Genomic DNA, 11,139 nt, shown 5'->3' with positions numbered 1-11,139 from the left:
GCACATTTCACGTCAATCTACCAAAGTTTATATTTTCCTTAGTTAGCTTGGAAAATCCGAGTGTTTGATTCGGAAGGATAAAGTAGCTGGTAGCATGGTTGGGAGATTTAATTATAATAAACAAAAACATAAAAATCCAAAAGCCCACCTTTCAGTTTCAACTTGATTTGCTAAAAATTTCTGCAGTGGTGGGATCCCAATATTAAAAAGTTTACAACTATGCATTCAAATATTTATATTTAAAAAAATTAGTAGTACACTAGTACTATATTAATTGATTTTGCTCATGTCACGAGTTGACTTGATGAAGGCACATTCCACATTGTCACGTAGATATTGTTTTTTTTTTTGTTTAAATTTTTTGAAAAATAATGAATAAGTCGATATTGTTTTTTTTTGTTTCAATCTTAGGAGTTTAATCGATTAATTCATTGAATAAATACAATTAAAAATGTCAAACAACAAAACATGATTAATCTAACTATTTTATTTAGGGAATCATCGATTGATATGATATTACAATCATTCAAAAATTAAAAACGGATTGAGGCTCATAGCTGTATATAAGTATTCTTACATTTTTTTTTAGAAACTGAATTTTTGTTTTATTACTATAATTTCCACTAGTAAATCAGCCTCCCCAATGCTTAATCATTATCAAGCACATCCAATAAGTTACAAATTTATAGTTATAAACTTTCAAATTAACCAATGCATGATATAATTAATGAAGCACAAAATAAATGGAAAATAATTCCATTCTGCACAAACACAATCTATAGATAGAGAGACAAAGGGACATGCTGATAAGCTCAGTTACAAAAGCCATGATTTTACAAATTGAGATGCGATATTCATTTCCTTAAAATACACACAAAATCAGGAAAAAAAATAGTCTTTGCAATAATTTATTGTGTCAGTGCCAGATGCCTCATAACCAATTAGATTAATTTAAATACACTGTTCCAATGTACGTTTTTGGTCCCCTTCTAGTAAGCTGTTTCACTCCATTCTGTCTTCAAACTATATATATACACATTGGCAAGAAAAAGGTGAAGCTGTGGGTCATCCAGTGCGTGTTGTGCGTGTGTGGCTTGATAGGAGGAAAGCTAGGAAAGGGAAAGAGAGAAAATAGGTGTCTTTTTGTGAGGATTTTGAGTGGAGGGATAGAGTTGTTTGTTGGAGTTGGAAAAGGGGATTCTTTATAAAGGTCTTATCTTTCTTAATAATCATTGATTTTTAGTAGCCATTTGTGGTATCTCTCTCTCTCTCTCTCGATAAGTGTGAGGAATGAATGGTGCTGTTGATCTTGATTCAGAAGATTCTGAGTTTGTAGAAGTTGATCCCACTGGGAGATATGGAAGGGTATGCTTTCAAACCCTTGATAGTCATTATTTCTTGCTGATTTTTTAGATGTGATGTCTTTACATAAAACTTGAATTTGAATTGGGATTTTGTTTATGATTGCAGTATGATGAGATTCTTGGGAAAGGGGCTTCAAAGACTGTGTATGTAGTATAAACTCATTAGCACTTTTCTGCAGAAATTAGGAAATCATATTTACATTATTAGATTTACATCATTTGTTGCAGCTATAGAGCTTTTGATGAGTATGAAGGGATAGAAGTAGCTTGGAACCAAGTTAAGCTATATGATTTTCTGCAGAGCTCTGAAGATCTTGAGAGGCTGTATTGTGAAATACACCTTCTCAAGACTCTAAAACACAAGAACATCATGAAGCTATGCACTTCATGGGTCGATACGGCTAACAGAAACATCAATTTTGTGACTGAAATGTTCACTTCTGGCACCCTTAGACAGTGAGTGGTCTTGTCTTAGGTTGCTGCCTTTGATCTCTGTTGATTGAGTTGTTTAGTTAATGTTTCTTGTTGGTTTGGAATAAATAGGTATAGGTTGAAACATAAGAGGGTGAATATTCGAGCTATAAAGCATTGGTGCAGGCAGATTTTGCAAGGCCTTCTCTATCTCCATAGCCACGATCCGCCTGTGATCCACAGAGACCTCAAATGCGACAACATCTTCATCAACGGGAACCAAGGCGAGGTCAAGATTGGCGACCTTGGCCTTGCTGCTATCCTCAGGAAACCGCATGCTGCCCGTTGTGTAGGTAAATATTTTGCAAGATTCTTGAAAATCTTTGTTGGTGGTGCTTGATTTCTTGAATTACAATAGGGACACCGGAGTTCATGGCTCCTGAGGTTTATGAGGAGGAATACAACGAACTAGTTGACATTTACTCGTTTGGAATGTGCATTCTGGAAATGGTGACATTCGAGTATCCATATAGCGAGTGTACTAACCCGGCTCAAATTTATAAGAAAGTGGTCTCTGTAAGGACTCAAAACCCGTTGTCGTGTTTGGAATGCTGTTTTCTGCATCGTGTGATGAAGTGCTTTTTCAGGGGAAGAAACCCGATGCTCTGTACATGGTAAAGGATGCTGAGGTTCGTAGATTTGTTGAGAAATGCCTAGCAACGGTCTTTGACAGGTTGTCTGCGTGGGAGCTTCTCAACGATCCCTTCCTCCAGATAGAGGACTATGTTTATGATCTGATGCCTCCGATAGGTTACCAGAGGGAGTACGATGAATTAGGCCTGATTTTGAGCCAGCAGCATCTGTTGAGTGCTCATCACAGCACCAACAGCTCTCTAGTCAATGGATACAACAACTTTCTTGGCTATGAACCAGAGAATGACCTAGACTGCAACTCGGTGGAGTATGAGGGCAACGAGATTGATCTGTTCACCAGCCTGGAAGACGGCCATGTGGGAAACAACGTAGACGTGGTGATCAAAGGGAGGAGGACAGAGGACGACAGCATCTTTCTCCGACTGAGGATCGCAGACAAAGAAGGTATAAAATAGTTAAAAAGTATAGTTAACATTGAAGAATGTTTTAGTTATGACACGATATTAAGATGAATAACCGCGGGATTCTTGTTCTTTGGACAAAAGTAGTAGTAGTAGTAGTAGTAGTTCGTGTTGTGATGATGTGTTGATGGTGAAAATGGATGCTGCATTGCAGGGCCCGTTCGCAACATCTACTTCCCGTTTGACACTGAGACGGACACAGCCCTGTGTGTGGCGACTGAGATGGTGGCGGAGCTGGACATCACGGACCAGGACGTGACTGAGATTGCAAAGATGATAGATGGTGAGATCGCCTCGTTGGTGCCCGAGTGGAGGAGTGGGGTTGGCTTTGAGGACAACAAGGCCATAAACTGCTGTCACATCTGCACCACCTCTGATGCTGAGGGTTACTCCTTGCACGGCCCAAAACACGGATGTGGGGCTGTGCACGGCCATTTTGAGGAGATCACGTACCCGTTTGAAGGGAACGAGCAGCAGCAGCACAGCCTAGAAGTAAGCTCTGATGAGCACAACGACTTCGGAGATTAAATGTGAACAAACAATGCAAGAAAGATCGCGGCTTGTCATTGGTCTCCACCAAGGCCGGAACAAGGGGAGGGTGGTTATGGGCCTGCGTAAGAAGCCTTGTAGTCTGTTGCAGCGCATGTCCTAGCCCGTTGCTCCCTCAGTCGAGGCAACGGGTATGTAAAGCTCGTCGTATACAGTGAGTTATGATAGTTTTAGTGCAGCTGTGTAGGTTGTGAAGGTGAGTTGAAGAAGATGAGTACATGTACATTTTACTAACTGATGTAGTATAACAAAAAAAGTTCATGCTTCAGATTTGGTTTTGATATATTTATCTTCATTTTCTTGATATGAAATTTGATGTATTGTTTTTGGATGTATTTGCAATTTTAATGGTGCTTGGGCCTTGGGTTGTATTTGAAATTAATTACTATAGGTGGAATTACTATATAGAGAAAATGGAGATATATTTACCACACAAAAATAAACACTATCTGCAGCAGCTAATATTATAAAAAAACAAATTAAATAATTACTACTAGTTCTTACTACACGGGCAATTGCGTACATGATTTTTATTCATGCAAACATTTTTAAAATTCTTATAGATTACAATAACATAAGTAGGTAGCAAAATAATGTCTAGTTCCTTTTTCAGGAAAAAACAAAACAATTTTAATATGACCAAGGAAATTAATTTTTTACAGGAGTTCAAGGATTCTTTCCTATTTAGTAAACAAACAAGTGAGTCAAAAGTCATGGTTTCCTTTTAGCTAATATTGACAAAAAAAAATCACTATTTCAGTCCACTCAACTCACTGAAACTGTACAACTAAAAAAAAAAAATATAGAAACTACAACAATTTATATTCGTGTAAAAATTATTTCTATAATAAAAAAGACCATCTCTCTCTATCTTGCAAAAGGTTAACCCAACCCCAAGAGCCCCATATCCTGGATCGATAGTATTGTGAGATGTGTTTAATTAGGATATACAGTGGCCTGCTAAGGGGAAGGGCTGTAAATTTGTAACTCACTGTCTGCCAGACGCCCATCTCCTAAGACCTCATACTTGTATCTAAGAGATGTTGATTAAACGGGAATAAGATCATCTCTCTCAACTCCAATATATAGAGAGTAAATACTAGTAGTAGCCAAACTATATGAGTAGTGATAAAAATATGTAGTGATAGTATATAATATAATTTGTATACATAGTTGAATGTTTAAGGTAACTTATAATTAAAACTGATTGATTAATATTAAATAATTAAAATGAATTAGTATATTAGTTCGTCATTTAAATTACAAATTTTCATTGACTTCGAATCAATCTCATGACTTTCGAAACTGAAATATAAGATTAGTCTCATAACTTTTAATGCTGAAATATAAAATTATAGGAGTAACTTTGTAGTTACTTGTGTTACCTCATAACAATCAAAATAAAAGAACAATATGACAAAATCAAACATGATTGTATCAATAAATAACCATTATAACTTAAGGAAGGGGTGTGGTCGAGTGACACGAGACTCGTCCATCCTTAATCAAGTGGATATCCTTAACAATTACAAAATAAAAAAATAAAACATAAATAAAAAGATGGCATTTTATTTTGAGTGTCAATATAAAATTATAAAACTACATCAATTTTTGAAAAGATGTAGTTTTGTGTAAGATCATTTTCGATTTTGACTATTATGAGATAATAAAAAATGACCAAAGTTAAAGAAAATTTATAATTTAAAAGAGCATTATGTACAGAGCATTTATTTTCATTTCAAATTATATAAAGCCAATTGCATATTGTCTATCTCCGTTTATGTTTCCCAATTTATAATTTCCTTTCGCTTTTGTATTGCTTTTACCAGAAATTTTACACAACGTAGTCAGAATTAATATCGCCGCCGTCGGACTCCGGATTTCCGGCGAGGTAAAGATAAATTACATATTGCTTAATTAGCAGTTATTCTTGAGCATGCTGCGTTCTTACTTTCGCTTCAGATCTGTCGAAGCTCCGCAGCATAATTGAGAAACCTGTTCAATTGAATTTGTTTCTTGAGAAATTTAGGTGAATTATTGTCCAGTTCAGCGCAATTTGGTTGGAATTGAAGGGGCTTGTTATGCATCTTATGTAGTTGATGCATGTAATGGAAGGGGGAGTAGGATCAGGAGTGTTGAAGAAGAAGAGCTCGTCTGGATGTTTGATTATTAAAAAGGCGAGCGCTAATAAGAGCTCTAGGGGAGGATTGGGGGGTTTTGGTGACAGCAGTAGTAAGGGGAAAAAGAGGGGTAGATTGGTTGCTAGTGGATCGGATTCGAGTTCGAGCTCTAGTAGTGATGATGACGAGTCTTTGGAGCTTATGAGAAGAAAAATGAGTGAGAAGAGGTTGAAGGGCTCAGCGGGGTGTAAGAGGAATGAGGAGGTTAGTGCTGAGAAGAAGGGGAGTAGGTTGGATTTGTTTGAGTTCGATGAGTATGATGAGTTTGAATTTGATGGGAAGAAGATGAGGAATGAGTATACGCAGGATAGATTCAAGAGGGTTGGGAGGAATGATGGCGGTGATGTGAAGGAGCGGAAACATGGTTCGTATTTCAATGGCTCTAGTAGTGGGAGGAGTAAGAATGCAGGGGGCAGTGGCGTGAGGAGTAAAGGATTTGGTTCGTCTGATGATGAAGCACACATGCCGATTTCTTTGTTGAAGACGAAATATCAGGAGACGGCTGGTGAGTCGATCAGACTGCAGGGGAAGAACGGGGTGTTGAAGGTTATGGTTAATAAGAAGAAAAGGTTGGATGTTCCTTCTCAGAATAAGAATCTTGAACCTTTGGTGGCAGATTTACCTGTTTATTCGGATTCAAAGACATCAAAAAGTCGAGGCTTGATTGTTGGCAAGGAAAGAAGTGGTGGGAAGGGGAAAGAGGAGATAAAGTTGGAAAAGGTGAATCCTACTCCAAACAAAAAGAGGAAGGCTAGAGATTCAGGTGTTGATGAGACTGATGAAGTGTTGGCAACGCCCAGACCTCAAGCTTGTAGCTCAAAGAAAGCAGTGAAGAAGGAGGCAGAAAGGTCTCCTAGCACTGAAATTTCTCCTCCTGTTAAAGGCAAGGAAGGTAAAGAAAGCGGCACAAAGCGTAGTGGAAATACTGAAAAGCAAATGTTGCGTGAGAAGATAAGAGGGATGTTGATCGATGCAGGATGGAGTATAGATTATAGACCGAGACGAAACAGAGATTACTTAGATGCTGTGTACATCAACCCTGGTGGAACGGCCTACTGGTCGATTATCAAGGCTTATGATGCGTTTAAGAAGCACTTGGGTGAAGACGGTGATAAAGTAAAAGCAAAGGTCGGTTCCCCCTCATTGGCTCCTCTATCTGAAGATCTGATAAATAAACTTACGAGACAAACCAAAAAGAAAATTGCTGAAGAATTGAGAAGAAAGAGAAAGAAAGATAGCATGACTAAGAGTGCTAAGAAATCTGCTGTAAAAGAGGATGGAGACAGCTCAGACGATGATAATAAGAGTGAGGAGCGGTTAAGTTCTTATATGAAACAGAATCAGAAGTTGCGGGGAAAGTCAGGTAAAGTGGATCAAGATAGTGACGATGATTTAAGTGATGATTCACTCGATAGGAAGCCAAGTAAAGTTAAATTTGGAAGGCCTTCCGCTTCTTCCAAGTCTAATCCTGTACAGGGAAGAACAAGTAAAGTAATTGGGAGATGCACCCTTCTGGTCCGTGGTTCTGACCGGGGTGATAACTCAGAGTATGATGGATACGTTCCATATGGGGGAAAAAGGACAGTTTTGGCTTGGCTAATTGACTCTGGGACAGCAAAGTTAAGTGAAAAGGTGCAGTATATGAACCGCAGAAGGACAAAGGTTATGTTAGAAGGTTGGATCACAAGAGAGGGAATCCACTGTGGCTGCTGCAGTAAAATCCTTACTGTCTCCAAATTTGAGCTGCATGCTGGCAGCAAGCTGCGTCAGCCGTTCCAGAATATATTTTGGAGTCTGGATCCTCCCTTTGCAGTGCCAAATTGATGCGTGGAACAGTCAAGAGGAGTCCTTGCATCGGGATTTCTTCACTGTTGATGTGGATGGAGATGATCCAGATGATGATACATGTGGTATTTGTGGTGATGGAGGGGACTTGATCTGTTGTGATGGTTGCCCATCAACTTTTCATCAAATCTGTTTAGGAATACAGGTACTCATTAGATTTGTTTTGGGCTCATAGTACTCTAGTTTATGAGTATAACATTCTCTTGGAACTTGAACATGTTAGTTATTTCATTTTCCTTTTATTTGTGAAATCATTTTTGCTTGTGCTTTCTGATATGTAATATACTTGTATAATTGTGTTATCGAGCACCCTCCATGGGTGGTCTACAAGCGTGGGAGTCGGGCGGTTTGCGGGTTATCATTAGCTGCCTGAGATTATTATCTTTAGTTGTTTATTCTTTATTTTGAGGAGTAGTATGTTAGTAGCACTTTACGAATGAGTCCGTTCAGGAGTAGGAGTCTTTAGCAGTCTTTATATATATAGTTTCTCGATGATTGGGGGGCATGCTTGCAATTTGTGTCTGTGAACAGGTTTTATGTCTGCCTCACTGAGGATTTCTATTTTTATTTCTTTTATTCGAATTATTTTCTCATCCTCTCGTGCTTCTCTATCAAATTGGATGGTTTGCAGTCTCCTGTAAAGTATCATTATTTCCTAATCCTTGTTTACATCATTAAGTCTTGATTTTTTGTTTTTCTTTAAGTTCAGGTTCTTATTACCCTTTTAATTTCAGATGCTTCCTTCAGGTGATTGGCACTGTCCAAACTGTATATGCAAGTATTGCGGAGCTAGCCAATGAAAATACAGCTGAAGAAATTGATATCAGTGATGGTGAACTTAATAGATGCAACTTCTGTGAAAAAAAATGTAATTGTGTTTCTCTTAGGCTGCAGCTCTCATTCAAGCACCCCCCCCTGCCTTACAATCCTTTTGCGTTTAGCCAATAATCTGTGCTTAAGTTTCCTTTATATATTACTTTGTGCAGATCACAACTCATGCAGTGAGGGCACACCCCCAACCAAATTCTTGCATTACATCTTTTTGTGGGCTGAAGTGCCAAGAGGTATTTAATAAATGTTTCTTTTCAGAATCAATAGTTAGAATCATGCACGGCGGTGTCTTATATTACTGTTTCTGCATAAGGGTTTGAAATGCCAAGGTTGAAACAAAATCTAACACTTAGTACTAATAGTTTACATCTGGAAGATGCAGTCTCATCATTAGCCTGAAAAATGAAGATACTGTACTTTGATTTGATTTAACGATGTCATTCATTTATCATTGTTATTATTTATTAGATATATGGTGAATAGAATACCAAACTGCAGTTCACTTGCTTTAATAAAACTATTCATTTAACCTTGACTATGTGTATTGGTAGAAATTTTAATCAGATTCCGATAACATCAACTTTATCTATTAAGCTTCATTGTATATTCTATCCTTGTTCTACTAAGTGGGCGTGTTTGGGAAAACGGATCTGCTGAAATCAGCAACAACTTTCTATCTTCTTTCTTAGTTATGTAACTACACAAGTTGAAAGGAAAACTGATATTCATTGAACAGCACATGAGATTCTTTTACCATGATTATTTCATATTTTCATGAAATTTTGCAGGCAGTATACTACACTGTATTCAATATATTGTTTTGATGTTTGAATGTTTCATATATAATGTCATGCAGTAAAGATCAGTTCCTCGTATGTTCTTTGTTATCCTTGTGGAATAGGAGTAAATTATAAGCTTCCTCATGTCTTTCCCTTTTGGTTTTGTAGATATATGATCACTTACAGAAAATTCTTGGAACCAAGCATGAATTGGAAGCTGGAATATCATGGTCCATTATTCAACGATCAGATGTCTCAGATGCATCGCAGCGTGGATTTCCTTCAAGGGTTGAGTGCAACTCTAAGTTAGCTGTTGCATTATCTGTTATGGATGAGTGCTTTTTGCCTATCATTGACAGGAGAAGTGGGATAAATATAATCCATAATGTGGTCTATAATTGCGGGTAAGAAATTTGCAACTGTGCTAATTCCGATATACACAACAATTTTCTTCATCATCTCGTACTGTCACACCTGGATCTTATTGGTTCTAACTAGTGCTTGCAAAAGTTTGTTTGGGTATTTATAACCTTGCACAGATTGCAACCATAGGGGAGCACATAAATTTATTAGTCAACTGCTACATGTGGATAGTGTTGTGACTGTCGTCTGATTAAGTGTTTTTTGGTAACTTAGTAGATTTAGGATTGTATTTCTTTCATAGTTCAGCCAACTTTTGTTTATTTTTGTATCAAATTAGAGCTTAAACTGAGCAAGCAAAACAACATGCAATTACTATGATCTTTATATGTTTAACTTAAGCATTTACAGTTGTGCTTTAAAATCACTACTTTATTTTATAAAAGTCTAGTTCTTTCATCCCCATCTCCAAATAGTTCATTCGCTTTCCTGTCATCCCTATTCTTTCACATTTTTTCTCATTTCCTCTCCCCACCTCCACCTCAAAAAAATTCAATACATCCAATTCTTTACCCTGGTGAACAGCATATTGATGATTATATGACTCTTATCCTGCAGATCAAATTTCAATCGGCTGAATTATCGTGGCTTTTATACAGCAATAATGGAAGCGTGATGAAATATTAGCTCAGCGTCAATCAGGTATTGAAACAGCACTTCTGATATGGACCGTGGGTCCGTGTTTATATAAATAATATTGTCTCCTTGAAGACGCAAAATATGTTTGTGGACAGCTTTCTTTGATCCTCCTGATAATGCGAATTGTACGACCAATCGATTTCCAGAGCATAGCATGTAGTTGAGCAAGTAATGTGTTTGGGTTAAAGTGAATGGCTTGGTTTTCTCCTCTCTAAACAAGCATTCAGACAACATTGCCCACCACCATCTATTATAGGGCTTTTATTATGTAATCAAAATCTTATTTTCAACTTTAGGTTTATATGCAAAACAATTCATTGCTACTGAGATCTATATTGGCCCATAAATTGAATTTTTCATGTCCCTGTTAGGCTCCATGGAGATCGTCTTGCTGAGATGCCATTTATTGGGACTCGCGAGATCTATAGGCGTCAAGGAATGTGCCGGCGACTTTTGTCTTCAATTGAAACTGTAAGAATCATACTCACTTTTGAAGTCTGTTATGCTCATACCATCAAATAATGCTTCTCTCCGGTGTTAATGTGAATGAATGCTGCCAAAAATCACTTGAAGAAACTTCAATTTCATTGGGCACGAGCTATTCGCACCTCCTATATTTTTGCTTTCAGGGATTCTGTAATTGTTGCTGAAATACTTGCATCAATTCTTGTCATTCTAGGAACTTGGTTCTCTCAATGTCAAGCAATTGATTATTCCTGCCATTTCGGAGCGCATGAACACATGGACTGATGTATTTGGTTTCCACGAACTTGAGGGTGCCCTTAAGAAAGAAATCAAGTCCATGAATATGTTGGTATTTCCAGGAACGGATATGCTGCAGAAACAGTTGGCTAAGAAAGAAAAATTCGATGGTAACAGTTTTCTATATTTTCTTAGGCTTATCCTTCCCTTCTATCTGCAGCTAGCAATAATTGAATGATTTTGTTTTATTAACTCCGATACACTTTTTTCTTCTATGTTGTCCGAGCTGTGTTTTAACTATATT

The 11,139-nt window shown here is 37.5% G+C and overlaps 1 protein-coding gene and 1 pseudogene across 2 annotated transcripts; both read left to right on the top strand.

Annotated features, from left to right (window-relative positions):
• The first annotated feature begins 1,043 nt into the window (after positions 1–1,043).
• On the top strand, positions 1,044–3,774 carry LOC125199865 (serine/threonine-protein kinase WNK1-like). Of its 2 annotated transcripts, none has more exons than XM_048097733.1 (7): positions 1,044–1,365; positions 1,471–1,508; positions 1,593–1,820; positions 1,908–2,128; positions 2,194–2,351; positions 2,423–2,873; positions 3,045–3,774. In XM_048097733.1, exons 1-7 carry the CDS (start codon positions 1,291–1,293, stop codon positions 3,416–3,418), a joined length of 1,545 nt encoding a protein of 514 aa, XP_047953690.1. In that variant the 5' UTR covers positions 1,044–1,290; the 3' UTR covers positions 3,419–3,774. The 2 variants fall into 2 exon arrangements, with proteins under 2 accessions (XP_047953690.1, XP_047953691.1); XM_048097734.1 differs by having other exon boundaries at positions 1,297–1,365; positions 1,666–1,820.
• A 1,464-nt stretch (positions 3,775–5,238) lies between these two features.
• LOC125199867 lies at positions 5,239–11,139 on the top strand (annotated as a pseudogene).

The sequence above is a fragment of the Salvia hispanica genome, unplaced genomic scaffold (assembly GCF_023119035.1).
Source record: "Salvia hispanica cultivar TCC Black 2014 unplaced genomic scaffold, UniMelb_Shisp_WGS_1.0 HiC_scaffold_704, whole genome shotgun sequence".
Lineage (NCBI taxonomy): Eukaryota > Viridiplantae > Streptophyta > Magnoliopsida > Lamiales > Lamiaceae > Salvia > Salvia hispanica.
The sequence above is the reverse complement of the archived record's forward strand: the minus strand, read 5'-3'. Positions and strand labels throughout refer to the sequence as shown.